The following is a 26,776-nucleotide window of genomic DNA, read 5'->3' as shown; positions in this document are numbered from 1 at the left end:
GATGCGGTGTGCTGCAACTAAGACCCGGTGCAGCCAAATAAATAAATATTAAAAATAAAATACAATAAAAGCCAATAGCAAAATTTGGATCGGGACTTCCCTGGTGGCGCAGTGGATAGGACTCCATGCTCCCAATGCAGGGGGCCCGGGTTCGATCCCTGGTCAGGGAACTAGATCCCACATGCATGCCGCAACTAAGAGTTTGCATGCTACAACTAAGACCCAGTGCAACCAAATAAATAAATAAATATTAAAAAAAAAAAAAGAGGGCTCATGTCCTTTAAAAAAAAAAAAAATTTGGATAAATGTTGAATCCCAGGTTAGTCCATTATACTTTTCTCTCAACTTCTGTATATTTTGGAAATTTTTCATAAAAGAAAAAATGTTAAGGCAATAAAATATTAAGAGATACTAAAATTAAAAATTAACACCTCTCACATTATATATAAAATTAACTCAAATAGATCAATGACCTAAATGTAAGGACTAAAAATATAAAACCCTTGGAAGAAAACTCAGATGTGAACTTTTGTGACCTTGGATTATGCAATAATTTGTTAGATATGTCACCAAAACACAAACAAGAGAAAAAAAAGATAAACTGAACATCATCAAAATTAAAAACTGAGGTGCTTCAAGGGACAACCCACAGAATGGGAGAAAATTTTTGCAAATAATATATCTGATAAGGAACTTGTATCTGTAATATAAAGAACTCTTACAACTCAATAATAAAAAGACAACTCCATTAAAAAATGGGCAAAGGATCTAAACAGTCATTTAACCAAAGGTGATATACAACAGCCAATAGGCACATAAAAAGACACTCAACACCATTAATCAGGGAAATGCAAGTCAAAACCACAGTAAGATACCACTTCACACACACCAGGAAGGCTAGAATCGAAAGGGCGGATCACAAGGGTTGGAGAGGATGTAGAAACACCAGAACGCTCATACACTGAGGATGGAATGTAAAATGGTTCAGTCACTTTGGAAAACCAGTCTGACAGTTCCTCAAAAGGTTAAACATGGAGTTACCACACAACTGAGCAATATATGTCTACACAAAAACTTGTACACAAATGTTCATAACAGCATTGTTCATAATAACCAAAACAGTGGAAAAACTCAATAACCAACAACTGATGAATGGATAAATAATATGTGGTATATCTATACAATGGGGCATAATTCAGCAATAAAAAGAAATGAAGTACAGAAACATGCTACAACATAAATGAACCTTAAACATATGCTAAGTGAAAGAAGCCAGTCACATAGGGTAACATATTGTATGATTCCATTTATATAAAATGCCTGAAATAAGTAACTGTGTAGAGACAGAAAGTAGATTAGTGGTTGTCTAGGGCTGGCAGGGATGGGGGGGATTGGCATGAGATGGCTAAAGGGTGCAGGGTTTCTTTTTGGGGTGATGAAATAATACCCATACCATATAAGCCCTCTGACGGGGTAGGAATTGTATTTTTGTGTCCCTGGTATGTAGCACATAGGACAGTGCCCAATAAAGATCTATTAATAAATTAAAAATTCTGAAAAGGTCAATATTTAGTCTCCCAGACCCTAAGTGCTTCTTGGCAAGTACCACAAGGACCTCGGTCTCTTAGTAGTTGCTCTTTAGCAGCTGAAATACTTCAAACACCCAGAGTACAGAGTCCTGTCCTTTCCAAGTGCAGGGCTTACTATGTGCAGGCTTTTTAAAAGACTGTATTCAATATACCTTTAACTTAGAAAATCAATCCTGTACTTGTACACACACATCTTTTACCTACTTTTACACATTGATTCTAATTCTTCAATGGCTTGTTCAGCCTCCTGAATTTCTTTGTAAATGACTGCAAGCGGAGCCAGCTCAGCATGCCGTTGATTCAAGGACCTCCGGTCCCCTTCACTCACAGAGATATGCTGCAAACAATGATCAAGTGTTTGGTACTCCTTACTCAGGTCCTCCATGTATTTCTGTAGTCCTTTATGCTTCCAGAGCATCCTGGTATCTTGATGACAATATCTCCTGGACCAATTCTCACTTAACAGACAATGGAGAATGTGATTCCTGTTTCGTCTAAAAACCCACAGCCTTGTGTCAAGAGGTATCTGTGTAAGTTGATGAGAATGGAGATGGACATGGCACTGGTGGTGACCATTAAGACACGGATGTCTAAAAAGCCAAACAAACAGGTGACGATTCATTTCAGCATCTGAAACAAAATAAACACAATCTGAGAAATATCAACTCCACAGATATAAAAGCTGAAGGAGCCTCAAGAAATCTTGCTCAGTTCACTGCCTCAGCCAGCTCCAAACACAGTCCCTAAATTCAATAACCCACAAGAAGAAAACGAATCTTCAAATCTGTGAATATAACAAAATAAATGAAGGTAGTGCTGTTTTCTACCCATTCAACATATATAATTAACTAAGGCAAATGAGTAGGAGTGTAACTAATAAATATATCAATAGAATGGGTTAAATCAGCTATTTTCTAGAAAGTACCCAGAATCTAAAATTGAGTGTGTGAATAAGCTCTTGACAAGTATGAAATAATCATGCAAACTTTAGATGGTTTGTATATTAATAGATTTTTAAAGTTTGAAGGAAACACTACTTCCTTGTCTAATTCTTAGGTATCCAGATGCCCAAGGAAGTCAAGTAACTTAATCATGATTATTCATTCTGCCAGATAGAGGCAGAGCTGAGGTGAATGCAGCTTGCCTGTTCAGACTTCAGTGCTTTTCATTCCCAACTATGCAATCGCTCTTCGAAGGTGCTTCCCTTTTAACTGAGATCCTAAAGGACGGAAAATTTACACACTGACAGACTAAGAAAGTAGAAAGTTTGGTAAAAAAAAAAAAAAAGACAATGATGATAATTATATTAAATGAAAAAAACAGAATCAAAACAATATAATCTCAATTAGGCTTTCAAATTTGTCTACAGTATATGGAATACATGGGTTTATGGGGACATAACTGCATCATAAGTTGAGGAAGAGCTTTATTTTGAAAAAAGAAAACTAAAAACATACCAAAACGTTAGTAAGATGATCTCTAGTTGTGGGATGATGGATTCCTTTTGCTTCCTTTTTTTTTCTACTTCTTCGTGTTTTCCAAGTTTCCTATACATGTAGCACATACTACTTTTACAATCAGGAAGAAAAATTACTTTAAAAAATTACATGTTAGGTGAAATTACTTATGTACAATAATAATTATCTGTTCTTCCTTCTAACAGAGATAATCAAAAGAGATAACAAATGTACATAATGGTTTTACTGAGTAAGAAAGAGAAGATAAAGTGTTCTAAGAGAAATACTTTGCCCCTAAAATCCTGAGGTTCAAAGTTGAAATAAGGGTCAAAATTGATCAGAATCAACCTTTATTGTCTCCAGTGTTTCTACTACGTTAGGTGTAGTCATATATTAGCTCATTTGATCATTTGTAAGTCTGCTAACTTGGATATTGTTATCTCCTAAGAAATAAAATATTCAGAATAGTCTCTAAAATATTCACAGTTTGCAGGGTTGTACTAAGGAAATTTAACATACTGAATCACATTGAGAAAAGGACTGCAGGAAGCATGCACAAAGGCACAGTAGCCACAAATGTTACAGTCCTCCAGCAGGAGTTTCTGCCTGTCTTCACATTGAGACAAGCTGGGACCTGGGACCCTTTGCTGCAGTGCTGCAATGCTTGCACCTGGACAAATGTTTCCTTAAGCAACAAAATACAAAGAAACGAATACGGGCTAAAAATAACTGTGTGCATGGGCAGTTGGGGCAAATTCTGAACAACTAGATAAAAGGAGACCAAAAAGCCCAACTGGCACCTCTGAAGAGCTGGCAGCAAAAGCAGAGAGTGGGGAGCAAAAGCAGGGTACTGCGCATGCCCCCTGCACACAACGTAGCCAAGGGGATGGGTAGACCACTTAAGCCACCCCTCTGCTGGATCCCTGAACACACGCCTACCCTCACCCCATGTAAGGAACCTGCTCACTCCCCTCTGCTGCAGCAGGGGCCACGATATAGCCTTGCCTGAATTTCTTGTCTGGCCTCTGATCAATATCTATTGATTAAGGAGGCCAAGAACCCTGGTCTAAAACAACATCTAGTCACAGAAAGTGTGTCCATTTGAAAAAGGACGTAACAAAAAAAATAGCAAAAAGATTTTTGTTAAAACACCTCTAGCTAAATTTCCATTTTAGAAATAGTAGAAAAAGCAACCCTCAAGGTCATGAACCTCAATGTTAAGTAAATCCCAAGACATTTATCTTCTAGGTTTATCTATACCTGAGAATAGCAAGCCTTCTCCATCACTCCCCGACAGTAACAGGATTAAAATGATACTCTAGGGGCTTTCCTGGTGACTCTTTTCCAGTCGTTTAAGAGTCCGCCTGCCAAGGCAGGGAACATGGGTTCAAACCTTGGTCCGGGAAGATCCCACATGCCGCGGAGCAACTAAGCCCGTGCACCACAACTGCTGAGCCTGCGCTCTAGGGCTCGTGAGCCACAACTACTGAGCCCTCACGCCACAACTACTGAAGCCTGCGCGCCTGGAGCCCGTGATCGGCAACGAGAGAAGCCACCGCAATGAGAAGCCCGCGCACCGCAACGAAGAGTAGCCCCCGCTCGCTGCAACTAGAGAAAGCCCGCGCGAAGCAACGAAGACCCAACGCAGCCAAAAATAAATAAATGAAAATTAAAAATAAAATGATACTCTAGGGACAACTCTCAGCCTTGGCAAGTCAGAAGTGACACTAAGCCGGCACGAGAGGATCACGTGTAAGCCACACTAACTCGGTATACGGAGTGATCCCATAGGGAGACACCATGGGGAAAAAAAAAAAAGCTGGAGAAGGAAAATAGACTTTTAAGACCAGAAAAGAGAAGTGAACTGTGAGCACGTTAAAAAAAAAAAAAAAAGGACAGAAAGGACGTTAGGTTTCCTTACGGAGGTCTGAACCTTCTGTGGTCCACTACGTTTCAGCCCGACAGGCACCGGATCACTTTCATTGCCAGGTTCACCCCTTCCGGCTTAGAGCTTGATCCCGCCTCTTCCGTCTCGACTCTTCTCCAGAAGAGTAGTCCTTGCGTGTGCCTAACAATAAGCTAACAGAGGAAACAAAAGAGAAAAATGGAAAAGCGAGAAAAATTCCCACGAGAGAGATGACCAGGCGACTTACTCATCCGGATTCTGAGCCCAGGGTGTAGGTTACGATGGAAGGGGGAGGGGAGGTGCAGGGGCATTGGTGCCGCAGTGTTCACTGAACCACAACTCCCAAGAGCTCCCCACCCGGGAATCTTGGGAGTTGTAGTTTATCTCGGACGAACGCCCAGCCTCCAACCCCCTAGGCCAAAGGTGGAGCTTTGGTTTTCACAGTTCCAGGCAAGCCCAAAAGGGAGATTCCCTGCAGTTCTGATTAAGAGATCAAGATATACAAGAATTTTCGTGTATATAGAGCCACTAGAGCAGAGATTCCTGATTTTTTTAAATGAGGATCCCTTTTCATCATTCAAAAATGTGCAGGATTCTGCATGTTAATACTTGTACTTTCAGCTTCCATTGCCTGAGAAGATACCTAATGACTAATTGAGACTATAAAGTTGTATTTTTTTAAATCATAAGGAGGATCCAAAATATGAGAGACTATATATAGCCACAACTTAGTGAATTTATAGCTGTTGTATACATAAACACAATTTGGGGGCTCAATTTAAGTTTGTAGCTTGTAAACCATCAATTAAGGAAAGCATTAAAAATCCTAAATAATAAACAATTCCAGGAAAATGCAAATATATTGCCTTACTTTGAATATTCAAGTAGGATACACATTTACATGTCATTTGACCTCTGTGCCCTAGTATTTCTTCCTGAAAAGCAGAGGCAAAAAGAATTCCACATTACCAACTTCACAAGATATTTTCTTAGTTTATGACCACATATATAAAAAGGAGAATTAGGCATAAATATAAATATCTAACATGTATTGCCTATTTCAAGGTATCTACTTCTACCAACTACATATTAGCTACTACTCTAAATGGCTTAAGCCTATTTATTAATTAATTTAATCTTTACAACAACCCTAAAATACCCATTTTGCAGAAGAGAAAACTAAGGCACAGAGAGTTTAAGTAACTTGTCCAAGGTAAAAGAACTAGTAAGTGATAGAGCTGAGATTCAATGAAGACAATCTGTCTTAATGATCTATGGCTCCTAAACTGTGATACTGCCTCCCTCCTCCAGAAAAAAGAAAAGAAAACATTCAGTCTTTCATGCAGTAAACACGGAGCACCAGTTATGTGTTAATCACTATTCTAGACATGAGACTTCAGCAATGAACAGAAAAGACAAAAATCTTTGCTCTCACGAATACCAAAGTACCCACATAAATCATTCTCCTAAATTATCCAACAAAATATTTTAATTCTTTATTTTGATATATATATAAAACTTCCTTCTTAAAAAATAAGCTTTAGTGCCATGGACTAATCCCTCCCAAATTCAGTATGTTGAAGCTAACCCCCAGTATGACCCCACTGGAAATAGGGCCTTTAAGGTGATTAAGGTTAAATAAGGTCATATAGAGGGAACCCTAATCTGATAGGGCTAGTGCCCTTACAGGAAGAGACCAGAGAGCTTGTGTAGTCTCTTTCTGCCCCCCTCTTTCCCTCAACAAGCAAAAAGAGGTCAGGGGGTGAGCACACAGCAAGATAGCAGCCACCTACAAGCCAAGAGAAGAGGCCTCAGAATGAAACCTACCTTGCCAGCACCTTGATCTTTCCAACCTCCAAAACTGTGAGAAATAAATTGCTGTTGTTTAAGCCACTCAGTATGGTACTTTGTTATGGCAGCCCAAGCAAAGACATTTACATATGTAAACATTTATTGAGATATACATGAAACGTTATACACTTTATGAATGTTATTTCTAAATTTAAAGAAAATCCCTAAAGACTATAAATATTGCTTCCTCCTCCATGTGTTTTTAAAGAAAGTAATGTGGTTATAATTATATTTATTAATATGCAAAGATGTCCACAATATATTATTAAGTGAAAGAGAATGTTTAAAAAATTCATCAAACTATTTCACTTAAAAAATGTATGTGGGACTTCCCTGGTGGTGCAGTGGTTAAGAATCCACCTGCCAATGCAGGGGACACGGGTCAGAGCCCTGGTCCGGGAAGACTGCACAGAGCAGCTAAGCTCACAAGCCACATCCACTGAACCCTCGTGCCACAACTACTGAAGCCCGCGTGCCTAGAGCCCGTGCTCCGCAACAAGAGAAGCCACTGCAATGAGAAGCCCACGCACAGCAAGGAAGAGTAGCCCCTGCACACTACAACTAGAGAAAGTCTGCGTGCAACGACGAAGACCCAATGCAGCCAAAAATAAATAATTAATTAACTAATTTTTTTAAAAAGTATATAATGCATATTTAAAGGTCTGGAAGAGGGAATTCCCTGGTGGTCCAGTGGTTAGGACTTGGTGCTTTCACTGCTGTGGCCTGGGTTCAATCCCTGGTCGGGGAACTAAGATCCTACAAGCCGTGCAGTGCAGCCAAAAAAAAAAAAAAAGAAAGAAAAATCTGGTGGATCTATTTTCCTTTTCATAGTACTATGAATTTCTTGAAATTTTGTGATGGGTATTATAAACAAGAAAGCTATAAAAGAAAAAAGACATTCTTTCATGTTTGATTGAAAAGCCTTATGGAAGTTATTATTCTCAAATTGTTCTATGAAGTTAAACAACTTCTATTTGCAAGAAGTCTGATATATTACAGAATAAAAGTTTCCAGAAATAGTAATAAAAGAGGTTGATTCAGTGGGGGAAAATGAATTAGCATTTTGATTAAACTAGAAACAAGCACTACCATGTCTGAAATATTTCTCACAATAAAGTCAACTATGAATACTTTCCTTGTTGAATGAATTTGTAATGGGCACTGACGATTTGGTATCTCTTTGTCAGAAACTAAATGACCTGTGTTCCCCTCCTCCAACTTGGAGCATGCTAACACAACAAAATACGTGGGGTCATTTTTCATCTCCATTTAGAGCAAATCAGTCCCAAACCCAAAGCGGTAGGGAATGGGGATTTTCACTTAACTTCCTCTCAGAGACCTCCGGATTCTTTTAAAGATTCTGAGGACACTCGCGTCTAGAGTACTAACAAGAGGTCGATTTGTGTCCTTCAGCAGAGATTTCACATCAGTAAACTGTCTGCTTAGGGCTTACCCCGAGAGAAGCAGAGCACCAGACTTTCCTCAGCCCTGGACATTCTTTGGGGAGCTAGACAAGGGTGAGTGCAGAGATTGTTCCAGGCTAAGTTGAAACTTTGGTCCTATCTGGGAAATTTTCAGTGGCACTGAAAGCAACATAAAATCTCAGCACACAAGCCATAACACATTGTTTTTTAGCACACTGTGAAGATACACCTGGCTTTCTGATTCCCGGTAGCTTAGCTCTTGACCAATGCCATCTTGAGACTGGCAATGGCTTGGGATTTGAATCAGATATATTTTACTATAGAAAAAGTGAAAGCAGGTAGCAATTTAATACAAAATTCAAGCTCTCAATATGGTGGAAAAGTAGAAAAACAGAGTTTATTTCATTTGTATCCTTATAAATTATTTTCCCCGAGAGAAGCGAAATATAAAGAATGAAAAAAGAGCATTTCTTATTTTCACATGTTCATACTGCTTCTCAAATTTTTCGGAGCTTGAAAAAAATAAAGCTAACGAACACGCCACCTGCTGGCATTAATGAAACTAGATCGCAAGTTATTTTCAGAGTCAAGAGGTGTTCAAGGAGTCTTGAAATGTCAACTTACGATGTATTTCTTTTACTCTAATAATAATAATAAAAGGGTAGATCCTGGAAACTCATCTTTTACCCCATAAACTGGTATTAGCCTAGGCTGAGGTCAGCTTTGTTAACAAGCTCATTTAGTGTTGTCTCCTACAACTTCTTGGTAATTTCACCTCTTCCATTTTTCATCCTAAATTTCAGGCTAAATATTTTTCTTAAATTATTTCCTTCAGTTTTGAATTATACATTTTCAAATTTTCATTTCAATGAGTTTAGTTTTCCCATCTTTTTCTACTAACAGTAGTCTTCAAATACCCTTTATAAGCATTAAAGTACTTTCCAACTTAGATACAAATCTTCCCTTGAGGAATACAATGTAATCTATACTCTCTGTGTGTGTAGATATATATCTTTTTATTTTTTTCCTTTTTAATATGAAAAATTTCAAACATGTTCAAAAATAGAACAGTAAAATGACCCCTGTGCACTCATCATGAATTCTCAACATTATCAACTTAGTGTTCACCCTCCCTCCTCCCTCTCTCTTCTCATCCTCACTGGATTAATTGGAAGCAAATACAAGACATCGTAACTCTTCATCTGTAAATATTTTTGTATACATCTCCAGAAGATAAAGACTTTTAAAATATATGATCACTCCTAAAAATTAAAAATAGCTCTTAATATTATCAAATATCTAGTCAGTATTTAAATTTCCCTGATTGTGCCAGATTTTTTGTCTTTTTCTTTTTTGGCGGGGGGAGGCAGTTTGCTTGTTCATATCAAGATTCAAATAAGGTCCATGCATTGCAATTTGTTTCTATGTATAATACTTGGTTTGTTTTAATCTACAGGATCCCCCCTCTTTTTAATTTTTTTTATTTGCAATATATTTGTTGAAGAGACCAGATCTTTGGCCTTGAGGAGTTTCACACAGTCTAGATTTTTCTAGACTCGTGTTGTGGTGTTTATCATGTTCCTTTGTTTCCTGTATTTCCTATAAACTGGTCTGGAAGCTTGAACAGAGTCATATTTACTTTTTTTTTTTTTCAAAACTAATTCATAGGTGGGTTAGATACTTACAAAGGAAGATGCAAAATATTTAGTTGTGATTTTTTAAAATACTAGAAGCTCTTGATTGCCTAGATCCATTATTCCATTAGAAGTTGCAAAATGGTGATATTTTATCATTCTGACTTCACTTATTTATTTATTTATTTGGTTGTGCCGGGACTTAGTCGCGGCTCGCAGGCTCCTTAGTTGCGGCATGCGAACTCTTAGTTGCGGCATGCATGTGGGATCTGGTTCCCTGACCAAGGATGAAACCTGGGCTCCCTGCATTGTGAGCGTGGAGTCAACCACTGCGCCACGAGGGAAGTCCTCTGACTTCATTTATTATTTGGAATCTCTATAAAGAGAAACTTTTCCTCATCAACTATTTGTTGCCCTTGCTTTGAAATTTTTAAAAGAAAAAATTAAAACTTTGCCAAAGTGGAGAAGTGATCAAATTCAAAATTTTGCTTTCTGAACAATATCCAGGATTTCCAAATTCTATTTCAATCTTATCTTTTTTTTTTACTTCAGTAATATGGCAATTCTCTGCAATTCTCATATCCCCAAAGCTCTGAAAAACCTTGTTTTCAATGCAAACATCAGAAAATCTCTGAAAACTGAAGGGTTTTTGGTAACTTATTTGATGGCCAAACCTGCCCTAACCCAAACCCAGTTTGGCAGGTATACCAACTGAGACTGAAGTGAGGCTATTTATATCTGTATTTATCCCACTTAGAATAAATATTCGTATTTTTAATGAAGAAATATTTATTCATGGGGGGAGGGATAAACTAGGAATTTAGGATTAACATGTACACACTACTGTATATAAAATAGATAACCAACAAGGACCTATTGTATAACACAGGAAACTATATTCAGTATTTTCTAATAACCTACAAGGGAAAAGAATCTGAAAAAGAATATATGTCTGAATCACTTTGCTGTACACCTGAAACTAACACAACATTGTAAATCAACTATACTTCAATAAAAAATAAAATTTAATTTGATTTAATTAAAAAAAGAAATATTTGTTTGTTAGATTCCAGGCTGCTGCTCCAGATCCCGCTGAAAGTGTTATAATGTATGGTATATGCATTTCCTTTCTAAATCCAAAGCATCCTGAAGTTCGAAAACATCTGGTCCAAGTATTTCAGGTAAAGAACTGTGAACTGTAACAATAATATAGTAGTTAACATTCACTGAGTACTTATTCTTTACCAGGTAGTGCTCTAAATTTTTAACATTTAACTAACTCACTCAATCTTCCCAACAACCCTACGAATTGCTGAGGCACAGCATGGCTAGGTGACTTGCTCAAGATTGTGCCCAACAGACAGATGAAGAGTGGCCAAAGGGATTTGAACCAAAAAGGCTGGGTTGCACTGTGACCTTGATTCTGCTGCCTGTACTCTCTCATTAACTTGCACATCGTTCTCCCAGCTCTCCAAGATCTGACTCCAATCTAGCTAGCCTCTTTTCATCTCTCATGATATCCTCCAAGAACCTCATGTCCTCATGTTTCAGCTCAACCAGATAACTCCTTATTTCTTCCAAAACACATCTTCAAACTTGGCATTTTTGTTCATATTGCTAAAAGATATATATAAATATATATATATATATATATTTTTTTTGCAGTACGCGGGCCTCTCACTGTTGTGGCCTCTCCCGCTGCGGAGCACAGGCTCCGGACGCACAGGCTCAGCGGCCATGGCTCACGGGCCCAGCTGCTCCGCGGCATGTGGGATCTTCCCGGACCGGGGCACGCACCCGTGTCCCCTGCATTAACAGGTGGACTCTCAACCACTGCGCCACCAGGGAAGCCCTAAAAGATATTTTTAAAGGTAAGATTATTACTTTTGTATAAATATGAAATGTACAACTGTCAATTTTTTAAAAATTATTAATTAATGAGGGATGTTATAATTTGTTAAACAAAATCTAAAGAGAAAACATAAATACACCATAAGGAATGCTGAAATGAATTTGTTTAAAAGATGAAAAACTGGTCAGTACACGCAAGACATAACCACTTGCATCTCAGTTATACAAATTTGCATTTCTAGGGAAAAGAATCATGTGCAGGGCTTCTCTGGTGGCGCAGTGGTTAAGAATCCGCCTGCCAATCCAGGGGACAAGGGTTTGAGCCCTGTTCCGAGAAGATCCCACATGCCGAGGAGCAACTAAACCCCAGTGCCACAACTACTTAGCCTGTGCTCTAAAGCCTGCGAGCCACATCTACTGAAGCCCACGCGCCTATAGCCTGTGCTAGGCAACAAGAGAAGCCACCGCAATGAGAAGTCTGCGCACTGCAACGAAGAGTAGCCCCCGCTCGCCGCAACTAAAGAAAGCCTGCCCCGCAGCCATGAAGACCCAACGCAGCCAAAAATAAATTAATTAATTAAGTAATTTTTTTAAAAAGGGCAATCTCAGTAAAAGAATCATGTACATTGTTAGCAGTTTTCTACAACATAAAAGAGTTGTAAAATAGCTCAAAGACAATGAAAAAACACAATTCAACAGGAGGTCTTATAATCTCTTTGCCTATTTCAGCGTCTCCCAATTTTTCTTAACAATACTAATTCCTCTGCCTGGAGTGCAATTCATTGAAATTATCTTCAACAAATCAGTATTTTCTGAATATCTACCATGTGCCAAGCGCTCTGCTAAGTGCTAGGGGTTCAATGGTGAGGAAAACAGACTCCATTCCAGCTGTCAGTGTCTTTGATAGATCAGCTCATCCACCTATCATAGTCCTTCATTTAAGCTCTCATATAATCTCAATTACAATTCTTGTAATATTGCTGAATCTTTCCTTGTATTATACTTAGCAATTTATTATTCACACTTCATTTTACAGTTCTGGGGAGCAAGATACAAGTCCCCAATTCTGAATCTTTTTGGCAGAGGATGATATATTACTTTCCTATTCCTGAGGAGGTGAAAACAACTATAGCTCAATTTAGCAAATATGTTTTTGACTCTGCACTATACATAAGATATTATGCTATGTGCTACAGGAAGAAGATTAATTCAGCAAAGATATTTTTGAGCAACAACTGTAAAACACAGGGAATGCACAGTTAAATAAGACATGGTGTCTGATCCAGAGGGACTTCAGTCTAATGGAGGAAATAGACGAGTAAGTTAGTGACTTCAACACAGTACGATGAGCACTATATTAGAGGTGAGTAGTGAGTGTTTCGAGAGTGTAGAGGAGAGGTAGCCATATCAGGGTCAGGGACAGGGATGGCTTCTGGGAGAAGCTGACCCTTAATCTGAATTCCGAAGGACAAGTAGAAGTGAGCTAGGCACAGATAGGAAGGGCATCGCAGATACACACTGAGAATCTGGGAAATTTCAAGAGATAGGCAGGAACTAGATCATAAAGGGCTTCACATTCTCAGGTAAAGAGGCTCAGCTTTCTCCTGGAAGCCACGGAAGAAATTTAAGCAATAAGCATCATTAGGGACTTCCCTGGTGGGCCAGTGGGTAAGACTCTGAGCTCCCAATGCAGGGGGCCTGGGTTCTATCCCTGGTCTGAGAACTAGCTCCCACGTGCATGCCACAACTAAGATTGCACTTGCCACAAATAAGAAGTCCGCATGCTGCAACTGAACAGGCCACAACAAAGACCCCAAGTGCTGCAACTAAGACCCGGAGCAGCCAAAATAAATTAATTAATTAATACTTTGTAAAAAGCATCATTAGATCTGTATTTTACAAAGATCATGTAGTAGGCTGAATGTGTGTAACACTCTAATCACCGGGATCTGTGACTATGTTACCTTATATGGCAAAAAGAGATTTTGCAGATGTGATTAAATATATTAAGATGGGGAGATGATCCTGCGTTATCTTCCTGGGCCCAGTGTGATAACAAGGGTCCTTATAAGAGAGAAGCAGTAGAGTTAGAGTCAGAGGGAAGATGTGAAGAGGAAGCAGAGGTCAGTGAGTAGAGGAGATGCTTTGCTGTTGGCTTTGAAGATGGAAGAAAGAGCCATGAGCCCAGAAATGCAGGGGGTCTGGAGAAGCTGGTAAAAGCAAGGAAATAAATTCTCTCTTAGAGCCTCCAAAAGGAACATGGTCCTGCAGACACATTTCTGACTTCTGACGGCCAAAACTGTGAGATAATAAATCTGTGTTGCTTTAAGACATAATTTGTGGCAATTTGTTACGGCACTGATAGAAAATTAATGCAGATTCCCATTAATACAGATTTTTCCCTTGGAAATTAATGCAAAAAATAAACTGCATGAGGCTGGCTAAGGATCTATGGAAACTCATTAGTATGCTATGAAAAGCAGTTTAGCATAGTAGCTACAGGCATGAACTTTGGTGAGATGGCCGTTACTTAGTTTCATAATTGGGTATAAATTTACTTTTTTTAAGCTTCAGTTCTCATTTGTAAAAGGGGGATAACAGTATTTTTCTCATGGTGTTTTCATGAGGATTAAATAAGAAATGGCAAATTATACATAGTGTCTGGTACAGGGTATGTGCTCAATAAGTTATTATTATTTATTTTTTTTTGCGGTACGCGGGCCTCTCCCTGTTGTGGCCTCTCCCGTTGCGGAGCACAGGCTCCGGACGCGCAGGCTCAGTGGCCATGGCTCATGGGCCCAGCCGCTCCACGGCATGTGGGATCTTCCCGGACTGGGGCACGAACCCGTGTCCCCTGCATCGGCAGGCGGACCCTCAACCACCGCGCCACCAGGGAAGCCCCCCAATAACAGTTATTATTAAATGATTACTGTAATTGAGAAGAGAAGGGAGAATAAGGAGAGAGAAGTAAAGTCTCCAAAGAAGGTAGAAATGTATTCCCTCCTAAGCACTGTTGGAGGAATTAATTCTGCAAAGGCCAGAAGGCACTGTTGTTTTTGTTTTAATATTTATTTATTTATTTTTGGCTGCATTGGGTCTTAGTTGCAGTACGCAGGATCTTTCGCTGAGGTGAGTGGGCTTCTCTCTAGTTGTGGCACACGGGCTTCTCTCTAGTTGTGGCGTGCAGGCTCCAGAGCACACAGGCTCAGTAGTTGCAGTGTGCAGGCTCTCTAGTTGTGGTGCGTGGGCTCAGTAGTTGCAGCCTGCGGGCTTACTTGCCCCACTGCCTGTGGGATCTTAGCTCCCAGACCAGGGATTGAACCCGTGTCCCCTGCACTGGAAGGTGGATTCTTAACCACTGGACCACCAGGGAAGTCCAGAAGGCACTGTTTTTGCTGAGAGGGGAAGAAAGAAGAAAAGTGATGGGTGCTGAAGGGCATTCCACAAATGGGGGTTGAATGAGTGAACAGATAAGGAGAAAATAGTGTGATCCCCTGCATCTTGAAGAGTGAAAGCCTCTTATTAAGGAATCAGCAAATGCTTGTGGAAGAAAAGATAGGAGATTGTCATTAGAACATGAATTGTCCCTCAAAGAATCTGATTGAAGTCACTAGCATTAGAAATGATAGATGTACACAGAACAACCCTATGAGAGCAACAGCCCTTGGGCTCATGCTGGAGGCAGGATGCTGGAACCTCAGTGCAATGGCAAAAAGGCTTCTCTTAGTGTCACCCTGCCAGGCTACTAATCCCAGAAGCTGGCATCTCATCTTCAATAACAGGGAGTTATGCCTGTTGAAACAAGTTTCCTTGGAGTTAAAAGGATATTGGCAAATCTCTTCTCATTTAAAAATAATTTAAGGGACTTCCCTGATGGTCCAGTGCTTAAGACTCTGCACTTCCACTACAGGGGGCACAGGTTCGATCCCTGGTCAGGGAACTGAGATGCCGCATGCTGTGCGGCGTGGTAAAATGAAATGAAATGAAATAAAATAAAATATAAGGTAGTAGATTGCCAGAATTTATGATTTAAGAGGAGGGGCAGGTCTTGCTGATTCTAAATTTGGCCATGGGAGTGGGTAGCTAAAATAGTGTAGAAGGTGAAGGTCTTTGTAGATGAAACCAAGGAACTGTAAGGCTAGGGATGTTTTAAAAAACGGATTGTATTTTTTAGAGCAGTTTTAGGTTCACAGAAAAATTAAGCTGAAGGTACAGAGATTTCCCCTATGGAAACCCCCTGTCCCCACATAGGCATAGCCTCTTCCATTGTCAATATCTCCCACCAGAGCAATACATTTGCTACAACTGATGAACCTACATTGACACCTCATTATCACCCACAGTCCATAGTTTACATTAGGGTTCACTCTTGGTGCTGTATACCCTATAGGTTTTGACAAGTGTATAATGATGTGTAGCCACCACTATAGTATCACACAGAATACTTTCACTGCCCTAAAAACCCTCTGTGCTTCACCTAGTCATCCCTTCCTCCCCCTAACCCTTGGCAATCACTGATCTTTTTACTGTCTCCATAGTTTTGTCTTTCCTAGAAAGTCATATAGTTGGAATCATACAGTATGCAGCCTTTTCAGATTGGCTTCTTTCACTTAGTGATATACATTTAAGATTCTTTGATGTCCTTTCATGGCTTGATAGCTCATTTCTTTTTAGTACTAAATAATATTCTATTGTCTAAATGCACCACAGTTTATTTATCCAAGGCTAGGGTTTTAAATCATACATATAGTTACTGGAATCATAGTAGATGGACGCTAGGAGTGAAGTTGAAATGACAACTATTGTCACTTGGCAAATGAACAAATGAAGGATAGTGACCAAGAGGAAGAGGAGAAGAGAACAACAAAGCTGGTGAGTATAGACTCAAGGATCCTGTCCTTAAATGAAGGTGAAGTATTATGATTTGGGGGGGGGCAGTGGGATGGGGAAAAAAGTGCTGATTTTTCCCTCATGAACTCCTACGGTATATAAGCAGAGGAAGATGCAAAACGAGAGACAATGTCCCTGATGAAGGGCTGGATATCAATGAAGGTAGGGAGGAAGAGAATGCTCAGTGAAAGGGTTGAGGATAAAGCCGAACAGCAAGGTGTGGCATAGAAAGGAGCAGTAGGAGGATGAGTTTGGAAAGAAAGCAGAGAGACAGACAAACAAGAATACAACAGAAGTGAGAGGACTGGAGGGCGTGAATCTGTTGAGAGTTTTGAGGGAACTCTTGGGTAAAGTTGTTTCTGCGCAGATCCAGAGTCTTTGAAGGGTGCTAATTCTAGGTCACTTTCCCTATCTGTGGTCCTATCTGCAATTTGCGGCTTTTGCCTAGGGTTCCAAATTGAATCTTGGTGGTGAGGGTTTTTTTGTTTATGTGCCTTATCTAAATTCAACCTCAAGAGGAACGGTGGCATGTTTAAGCCTGGATTTTGATGAAATGCCTTGAAACAGTGGTTCTCAACTCTGGTTGCACATTACAGCCATCCGAGAAGATCTGAAATGCCCCATCTCCACCCCGCCCCAATTAAGTCAGAATTTATGGAGGTAGGACTCAGGCATCAGTAGATTTTTAAGCTCCTTAGATGATACAAAAGTGCAGACAAGGTTGAGAACCACTGTTTTCGAACAATTTACAATTTATAAAACATAAAACACACTAAGACTAAAGGCATAAAAGAAGGACAAAGTGCTACGTAAATACAGAGAAGAGAGAGATTAGATCTACTGGGAAGACTTGGGAAGATCTTATGAAAGTCATGCCATTTGAGATGAAGAACTTACGAAGATAAAGATTAGGGTATTGGGAGAACAATCTCATAAAACTATCAGGTTGAGCGAAAGTATGGAGTTTAGAAAATACTGGACCTGATGTACCCACTGGTTCCGCTGCTATATAAGGTAATTGTGGGAGCAAAGTGAAAGAAAAATCTGAGAATAGACTGAGTTCTAGACAATGGGTGGTCACTGAAAGTTTTTATACACTGAGTCTAGATAGAAAAGACAAATCTAGAGCGATGTGCATAATGAAATGGTGGGGAGAGAGCCTGAAAGAGTTATGAGGTTACTGGGTTTTGCAATTATGAGGTTTTTGCAATATTTAATGTTAAGCTGGAGTGGGAATGGAAGGCAAGGAGGAAAGGGAGAAACGTGACAGACCTAGAATTTAAAGGACTAGGCAACTTGAATGTGGAGGATAATAAAGGGGAGTCAAAACTGATCAGAAAATTTTAACTACAGAAGTGGTGTCATTAACAATAATAGAGAAGTTGTTACTTAGTCCAAGTTCATACTGCTTGCCACATGACAGACCAATAAATCAGAGACCAGATGTTGGGGCAAGGAATAGTGACTTTATTTGGAAAGCTGGCAGACTGAGAACATGGTGGACTCGTGTCCCAAAGAACCATCTTGCCTGAGTTAGAATTCAGGCTTCTTTTATACATAAAGGGGAGGGAGTAAAGTCAAACATTTCCTGGTTCCCATCAGCCTCCAGAGGGGATGTGTTAATTTCTTCCTCCCTGCAGTCATTCACAGGTGGGCCTAGTTAGGATGCTTCCTGTGAGCTAAACAAAGGTATTTTAGCATAATGCTCATTACCTGGGAGGCAGGGCTCCCAGAGATGGGCTATTATGTATAATTTAAGCTTATAGGCAACATCCCTTTAGTGAATAACTTGCAATAGAATACAAAGGTTCTTCCCTGTTACAAAGTCAGGACTTGAGCTGGCTTGATGGAAAGATGATAAGTTTTATTTTATTTTATTTTATTTTTTGTTTTTATTTTTAAAATAAATTTATTTATGTTTGGCTGAGTTGGCTCTTCATTGCTGCGCTTGGGCTTTCTCTAGTTGCAGTGAGCAGGGGCTACTATTTGTTGCCGTGTGCGGGCTTCTCATTACAGTGGCTTCTCTTGTTGCAGAGCACAGGCTCTAGGCACGCAGTCTTCTGTAGTTGTGGCATGTGGGCCCAGTAGTTGTGGCTGGCGGGCTCTAGAGTGCAGGCTCAGTAGTTGTAGCGCAGGGCTTAGTTGCTCCGCGGCATGTGGGATCTTCCTGGACCAGGGCTCGAACCCGTGTCCCCTGCACTGGGAGGCAGATTCTTAACCACTGTGCCACCAGGGAAGCCTCAATAAGTTTTATTTTTACTGTTCAAGTAGAAAATGTTTATGAGACATCCAGGTGGAGATATTTAACAAACAAGTGGGCATGAAGGCTAAGAGATCAAGAGGGTTTGAAACTGGGGACAGATTTGTAATCTGCTTGGTATTAATAATGGAGGCTATGGGGGCAGGAGAATTATTAATTTCATCTTGCTGCTGAGCAGCAGGTGCTTGATGAACAGGTTTTATTGCTGCTGTTGAAAGAGAAAGCCAAGTTGTCTAGACAACCAACATTTAGAAAGAGGAGAAGGGGCTTCCCTGCTGGCACAGTGGTTAAGAATCCGCCTCCCAATGCAGGGGACACGGGTTTGAGCCCTGGTCCGGGAAGATCCCAAATGCAGCGGAGCAACTAAGCCCATGTGCCACAACTACTGAGCCCGCGCTCTAGAGCCTGCGAACCACAACTACTGAGCCCGTGTGCCACAACTATTGAAGCCCATGCACCTAGAGGCCGTGCTCCGCAACAAGACAAGCCACCACAATGAGAAGTCCATGCACCACAACGAAGAGTAGCTCCCGCTCGCCACAACTAGAGAAAGCCTGTGTGCAGCAACGAGGACCCAACACAGCCAAAACTAAATAAATAAAATAAATTAATTTAAAAAAATAAAGAAAGAGGAGGAGATGATGGAGGACCCAGAGAATGACTAGGAGGAGAGACAGGCAGAAACCCAGGATTCCGCTGGGGCTTGGTGACTGAAGGCAGAAAAAGTCAAGGATGGTGATCCACTGTGTGAAATGCTACAGAGAAATTAAGGAAACTGTGAACTGAAAAAAATCTTTGGATTTGGCCACTAGGCAATCCTTAACATGTGAGCTTCATAAGGGCAGCTAGTTTTGTTTGTCAGAAGACTGTCACATTGTGCTCCATAACTAAGTACTGAACAAATGAATTGGTGAGATTTCAGAGAACATTTTCAAAAGAGGCAGAAGCCAAGTCTTAAGAAGGATTAGATTAGAATTGCACTTTCCTAGAAGAAACCCCATTCTCTCTTTCAGAGTGACCTTTTAAAAAAATAAATCAGATCATGAAACTTTCCTGCTTCAAATGCTTCAATGGCTCCCTCACTGAGTTTAGGATGAAACCAAACCAAACCACATTGCCTAAGATGACAAACCGAAGACAACGTGGGCTACAGTTTCAACTGAACTGTACCATCTTCCTCCCTGCATGACCCCCCAGCCACCTCCTTGAACCTGTAGTTCTTAACCTGACTCTTTTAATCATAACCTGACTCTTTTAATCATGTTCTTTTAATCATGTTAACGTGACTCTTTTAATCATGTTTTAATGATTGATCTTTTAATCATTAAAAGAGTTCCCGACTCTTTTAATCATGCACGTGGTTCCCTTTCACTGGAAAGTGATGTTCCAATTTCTCATCTTGTTAATTCTCTTCTCATCCTTTAGGTCTCTGTTCATGTTATCACGTCTCCAGAAGCTGTTCTAGATCATTCCTGAGTACCTGAAGTATTTCGCGTATTTAAACACATTTGTTCTCTCCTCAACCCCCATTGCCCTCACATGACCTTGTTTTATTTCCTTCCCAGGACCTCCCACAGTCTGGAATAATCTTGTTTCTTTATGTGTTTTTTCTCCGCCTCCTCCCGTAGAATATAAACTACATAAGGAGGGAGAAAATGCAAATAGTGGGGGGGAATAACCGATGAATGAAAGTTCAGGAAAAGCAAAAGGAGATGGGATCAAGAGCTCCCAGGGAGGAATGAAGTACCCTCCTTTCTGAAACAAGAGCACGGAAGGGCGAAGTGAGCAGAAACATTATGCAATCTGATGAGCTCTTTTCCATCCCTTTGGTGGTGGGAATAGCAGCAAATGACTTGATTTTACCCTGTCAGCGGGCTTTGTAAGATATGCTATGTATATGGGGTGGAGACCATCCTTTTCTAGATTCTTTTCTCCTTGGCTCTACGAGACTTTGCAGGAGAATCACTGGCCCATATCCCGTATGTAAAAAGTGCTCCAGGAACTGTTCAGGTCTTCACAGGTGTTGCTACTGTTATTTTACCATGTGCATGATTCTAAAGGAGGTCCACCCCGCCTGAAGCACCAGGAGAGAACATCTGGGTAGAGGCCCTCAGTGGGGCTTCAGCATTCTTCTTGAGAGACAACGAGTTCAGATTTACAGTGCATTTGTTTTTTTTTCTAAGGGCTTAGGAATGACTAAGCATTACATTCACGTAACCCTGGTGTGCAAGATTACCATAATGTTATTATAACCCCATTTTCTGTTGAAAGGTGGAAATAAGATTTGCTCCAGACTAAACAGGAAGTCAGTGATAAAATTACAGCCATAGGGCTTCCCTGGTGGCGCAGTGGTTGGGAGTCCGCCTGCCGATGCAGGGCACACGGGTTCGTGCCCCGGTCTGGGAGGATCGCACATGACGCGGAGCGGCTGCGCCCGTGAGCCATGGCCGCTGAGCCTGCGCGTCCAGAGCCTGTGCTCCGCAACGGGAGAGGCCACAACAGTGAGAGGCCCGCGTACCGCACAAAACAACAAAAACAAAAACAAAAAATTACAGCCATGGGCTAATCCAGGCTTTCTCACTGTGTGCGCATCACGTCTTTTAGACACTCTAAGGTTCAGGCTGACAACTACCAGCTACGATATTGGCATTCTTTTCAATTCCCCACCTCTCCCTTCACCCCGCCCCCCCCGCATCCCACTGTAGACAAACGAGGTGTGCGTGCACTCTTTTTTCAACTTGTCATTTTGAAGTCGGCATTGAGGTGAGGCAGAGTGGCTTGAGCGATGGTCCCATCTGGGGGTGATGGGAGACAGTGACACCCGAAGTGTGCTGCTTATGTCCAGTCTACTCTGTAAGATGCAGCTTAATTGTCACTTGCCACTCACTGATAGGGTTTTGATATGAGTCTGCAAGCAACTGATTTATTGTGGTCTCTGTGCAGCCAAACCTCTCTGCTAAGGATAATCTGTATTTGCAGCCGCTCCCCAGCGCTAGCATCACTGCCTCAGCTCCACCTCAGATCATCAGGCATCAGATTCTCATCAAGGAGGGTGAAGCCTAGATCCCTCGCATGCGCATTTCACAGTAGGGTTTGCCCTCCTATAAGAATCTAATGCGGCCGCTGATGGAGCTCAGGCGGCAATGGGAGCAATAAGGCCCGGCTGTAAACACAGATGAAGCTTCACTCACCTGCCGCTCACCTCCTGCTGTGCAGCCAGGTTCCTAATAGGCCACGGACTGTTACCGGTCTGTGGCCCGGGGGTTGGGGACCCCTGGTCTAGGAGACCACCACCAGCTCAGGTGCCACTCAGCCAAGCTTCCCATGAAGCCCTCTTTGCCTACTTCCTCTAATAGCTTGCGGAGCCTAGTTTCTGTCTAGAACACATAGGCCCTTCTGGACCTCCCCCGTTTTAATAACAGTCCCTTCCTTATTTTAAAAGTGAGGTAATTCCCTGTCAGTCCAGTGGTTAGGACTCTGCACTTTCACTGCTGAGGGTGCGCGTCTGATCCATGGCCGGGGAACTAGTATCTGGCAAACCCTGCAGAGGGGCCAAAAAAAAGACTGAGGTGATACTTTCTCCCATCTCCGACCAACTCAGGCTACAGGGAAAAAAAATCAAGTAAGCCCGACCCAGTTCTGATTACAGCCCATTAAATGCAACTATGCATCAATTACCCTGTAGTCTCACAAACATGCACAAATGAAGATCCAGAACATGTATAAGTTTATGTACCTAATATTTACATATACCTTAATATTAAACCTACACCGTATGTACGGCTATTCTTGTCAACAATGTATGTCCAGATCTTTCTAGACTCCCACATTTCTGTCACTATGCTGCCTTTCATGTATGGTAGAAAGCGCCTCAGAGTTGGAAGATCCTGGGTTTGAATCTTTTTTCTTTCATTATTATAGGGCTTGTATAAAGGAGAACCACCTGAGGAGAAAGCGTAGGTAGACCTGGGGAATCAGGCGCCCCATAAAACCACCGTAATTCTCACTGACAATGTTAGGTGTTCAAAACTGCTGAGAATATTTTTCTCTGACATTTCAAACGTGCTTTCACATTAGCCCTTTTCAAGTCCTGCCCAGTGACCTCACGTACGTTGTCAATACTTCTTTGCTCTGCCCTGGAGAGAAAAGGCTTCTCTCAAAGACTAAGTCGAGGGAGAAAATAAGGAAAACAAGTTCGTCCTACATCAAGAAATTTACTTTGTGTCCAGCACTGTTTAAATTCCTGACTGGAGAGAAATCAAAAAAGTCAGATTCTGATATAACTAACATTATCTTGGGCCAGAAGCCTAACAACCAAAGCACAGTACAAGGCAGCGACTTACGAACGGCTACGGTGCAAGCTCCCTACCCGGAGCCTCGGTGCAGGTGACAGAAGCGACCGCCTGACACAGGGCCCCAGTTCCTCGCCGCGGGGCGCCCTGCGCATGCGCACGCCGCCTCGCTCGAGGGGGGCGGGTCCTAGCTGCCATCTTGCCCCGTACGGGAGCCGCCGGCGCTTACCCCAAAGCAAGGCTGGGGCTGAAGGGTATCCTACCCAGACCGGCTTCCTTTTCCATTGCCAGCCCTGCTCGGCAGCTCTGCCCAGGCTGCTCAGCCCCAAGTATGAACTGACCCGTCGCCCGCAGCACGACTCTTAGCCGCGGCTCGTCCCGGTGCCCATCTCGCGAAACGGAGCGCGCGGGCACCCAGCCTCCTCTCCAGCCGCGATGCCGAACGTGCAGCTGCCGCCAAAGGAGAGCAACCTCTTCAAACGCATCTTGGTAAGTGGCCAGTGGCTGCGCCGCCCACCCCTGGCAGCCCCGGGCCCGGCGCGGCGAGCTGTCTGGCGGCGATGGCGCCTACGCGGCTGGGCCCGGCCCCCCTGGGTTCTTTGTTTGTGCGCGAACCCGCACGGCCCTACCCCTGCCTCGCAGGGCCCGCCACCCCGCTCTCCTCCCTCCCTCCGCGGCCGCTCCTTCCAGAATCTTCCCGCCGCAGTCACCCTGGGCCTGGGCGCGCCGGCCGGGAGTGGCCCGTGCCCTCTGCGGCGCCTGGCGGCCGGCCTCGCGACCTCCTCCCCCCGGTCCACCCCAGTTACTTTTGCCAGCATCCCTGCGTCCAGGTGTTCGTTCACTGCCTTACGTGGAATCTATTGCACAGCGCACCTCGACACCTTTGAAAGCGGGAGCGATCCTGTAATGGGATGGGATCCGATTTATACCGGTTACGGGAAACTAAAACCCCGGAGACTCATCCTCCCGTTGGTAGAGAGTTTGCCTATTTTTGGTGTGTCGTACTAAGCCTCTTTGGGAAGTACGTGACTCGAAGTGCATTTCTAAGTTCAAAAGCCGAACATAGCTCTGATTGTTTTTAACTCGTACAGGCCCTGTAAGTGGTTAAAGCCGCGCGGACTGGCTGGTATTGCACTTGAGGGGTGCATTTACTTTGATTCCGAGCAGAAACCTGAATAATGGTCCCGTAATGATGACGGCTGCCGGGTGGAGAGGGGAGTTTTCTGTGGGTTATATGTCACCGTCCTGGTACCTTAATGGTTTTCCAGGGAGGAGGGGCAACATGCCTTTGCTTTTCTCAGTAGACACTGGAGACTGATTGTCTTTCATCTGAAAACCAGCGTTTAGATTTTAAGGGTGAATTTATTAATCAGAGCTTGTGTTGGTTATATGACCATTAGCTGTTGCTTACCTTTATTATATATAAAATAAAGTATAAGCAATTGCAGATAAAAAAAAATCATAGTAGCCGTTCTGTTTCAAGCCAAATAGAAACGTCACACTTAGTCTTCAGAATGTTACAAAAGCTACATAGTAAATGGGATGAAAATTTTGTCTTAATTTTATATGGTGCTTAGTGTTGCGCAAATGATGAGAAACGAGTGTAAAAACATAAATCTAATTAAAGCATTGTGGCAGATTGCTTCATTCGACTTTGCATATATTTTTTCTTTATTTTACTTTCATTTTTCTCATACCCTTGTATTTTTCGCAGTGTGGAATTGGAGAAGTGAACTTTTTTGCCCCTTTTGGGTGGGGTGTTTTGTTGTTATTTTTTTGGTCTAAGGGAACTGAAACATGTTAATGAAAAATTATCTATAAATTGTTGGATTTTAGGACATTTGGTATTATACCTAAAAGATGACAGACACTTATTTTCTCTCTGTATGGATATTTTCTAGTTCAAATCGTGTTATCAGTAGCATAATGAAAAACAATTATATGATTTATTATTACTCTAGTTATAAAAAAATGTAAAGACCACTGCAGAGTTAATTTTATCCCCAAATAAATTGGGAAGTGCTAAACATTTTTTATCTGGGTATGTAATGCTTATTATAACGTTACATGAATTTAGGAGGATACTGCAAAAGTGAATGATTTGATTGTCTCAAATTGCAATAAGTGTGGGTAAAGTTTTACTATGACAAATTCCATAGCAAACAGAAGTCTATAATAAAATTATTCTTTAAAGTTTGGTTGGTGGACCAAAATGCTTTGCCACCAACAGTAATTCTTTAAAAATTATCATTTCACTGAAAGACACCCATACCAAATTCACCAGGTTGCTTATCACATGTTCTGCATGGCTTGTACCTGCCTATCTTATTCCCCAGATTGGCTGTTAGCGTTATGTTTTGTTGAATTTTGGAGCTATTGCAGACCCTCTTTTACAAATGAGACAATCAAACCCAGGGATGGTAAATGACTAAGTATCTAAGGTTCTTGGTCTGGTTAGTAGCAAAGTTGAAACTAGAGTCTATCTTTTCTACTAAGTAGATATTCCTTACTGAACTTAAGACTTTTCTTTAACCTGAGTACTCGGATACTGGAGATGACCACCTGGGCTTGAATTGTGGCTCTGACACTTACTGGCTGTGTAAACTCAGTAGCTGTGTAAACTCAGTAACTGTGCCTCAGTCTCTCCATCTAAAATGTAGATAACGTGCATCTCATAGGCTTTCCTGGTATTTAAGTAAGGAATAAATGAGAACAGTGCCAGACACATAGTAAGTGCTTCCAATACGTGTTAACTATTACTATTACTGTTATTGGTAGTATGATATTATTACTTCCAGATCACTTGGTAAGGCAGAAAAAAATAATATTTCTCTTCTTTTCCTCTTCCCCAGTAGTTCCTTCTGCTTGTTTTTTGGTTTTTTTTTTTTTTAAATATTTTTGGAATATGTAATATATTCGCATGGTTCAAAATTCAGGTTTTCCAATCCTCTTTCCCAGCCACTAAGTTCTCTTCCCCATAGGCAATCAAGAAGCCTTAATATAAAGATGTTTTTCTATGAATACTTTTCTAATTCTCCTCTACATATCCCACCCCTGTTGGTAAGAATTAATCTCTTCCTCCTCCTTGGCTGGTACTGTTTTGCTTTGAACTTGAATGTATATATTGACTATGTATTGAGCAGTTCTTATTTGTCTAGAACCTGAGGATGCAGCAGTGTTTAAAGTAGGCAAGATCCCTGTTCTCAGGAGCCTACAGTATGGTGGGAAAGATAGACACTAAATAAGTACAAAAATGAGTAAGAATGTCAGGAAATGATAGCGCTGTGTAGAAAATAGAGTAATATGATAGAGTGTTTTGGGGGGTGCTGTAAGAGGCTGGCACTGTTAGAGTTGTCAGGTAGATGATATGTAAAACTTGATCGTAGGGAATCAGCCATGGGAAGATGTGGGGAGGAACAACATTGCAGGGGGTGGAAGGAACACAAGTGCAGAGGCCCTGAGGTGAGGATGAGCTTGGCACGCTGAGTACTAAAAAGAAAACCCGTAACCACGTAAGTGAAAGATTGAGTTAAAGATGCGGTGTTCTGGTGGTTGATGGCTGTGGAGGGCAGGCGTGATTACTTAGCCTGGCTGGTGGCATTGAGGAATAAAGAGGGTTTAT

At 41.5% G+C, this 26,776-nt stretch overlaps 2 protein-coding genes across 12 annotated transcripts in view; one reads left to right on the top strand and one right to left on the bottom strand.

Annotated features, from left to right (window-relative positions):
* MTRF1 (mitochondrial translation release factor 1) overlaps positions 1–23,598 on the bottom strand; it is a 67,717-nt gene extending 44,119 nt beyond the window's left edge. For 3 of the 5 annotated variants that reach the window (XR_013824806.1, XM_079902730.1, XM_079902733.1), the window contains exons 1-3: positions 4,968–5,205; positions 3,047–3,136; positions 1,794–2,219 (exon numbers count right to left, since the gene is read on the bottom strand). Coding sequence is in view for 4 of the 5 variants with exons in the window: in XM_079902730.1 (XP_079758856.1) it covers positions 1,794–2,211 (418 nt within the window). In the remaining variant the exon portion in view is untranslated. Of the gene's footprint in view, positions 1–1,793; positions 2,220–3,046; positions 3,137–4,967; positions 5,206–23,205; positions 23,295–23,495 lie in introns of those variants that run through there. The other 2 variants (XM_079902731.1, XM_079902732.1) reach the window with 2 other exon arrangements.
* The window catches only part of NAA16 (N-alpha-acetyltransferase 16, NatA auxiliary subunit), a 65,991-nt gene continuing 62,505 nt past the window's right edge, over positions 23,291–26,776 (top strand). For all 7 annotated transcript variants that reach the window (XR_013824805.1, XM_079902727.1, XM_079902725.1 and 4 more), the window contains exon 1: positions 23,291–23,643. Coding sequence is in view for 5 of the 7 variants with exons in the window: in XM_079902727.1 (XP_079758853.1) it covers positions 23,590–23,643 (54 nt within the window). In the remaining 2 variants the exon portion in view is untranslated. The remainder of the gene's footprint in view (positions 23,644–26,776) is intronic.

This window comes from Stenella coeruleoalba (genome assembly GCF_951394435.1).
Source record: "Stenella coeruleoalba genome assembly, chromosome: 18".
NCBI classification, from domain to species: Eukaryota; Metazoa; Chordata; class Mammalia; order Artiodactyla; family Delphinidae; genus Stenella; species Stenella coeruleoalba.
The sequence above is the reverse complement of the archived record's forward strand: the minus strand, read 5'-3'. Positions and strand labels throughout refer to the sequence as shown.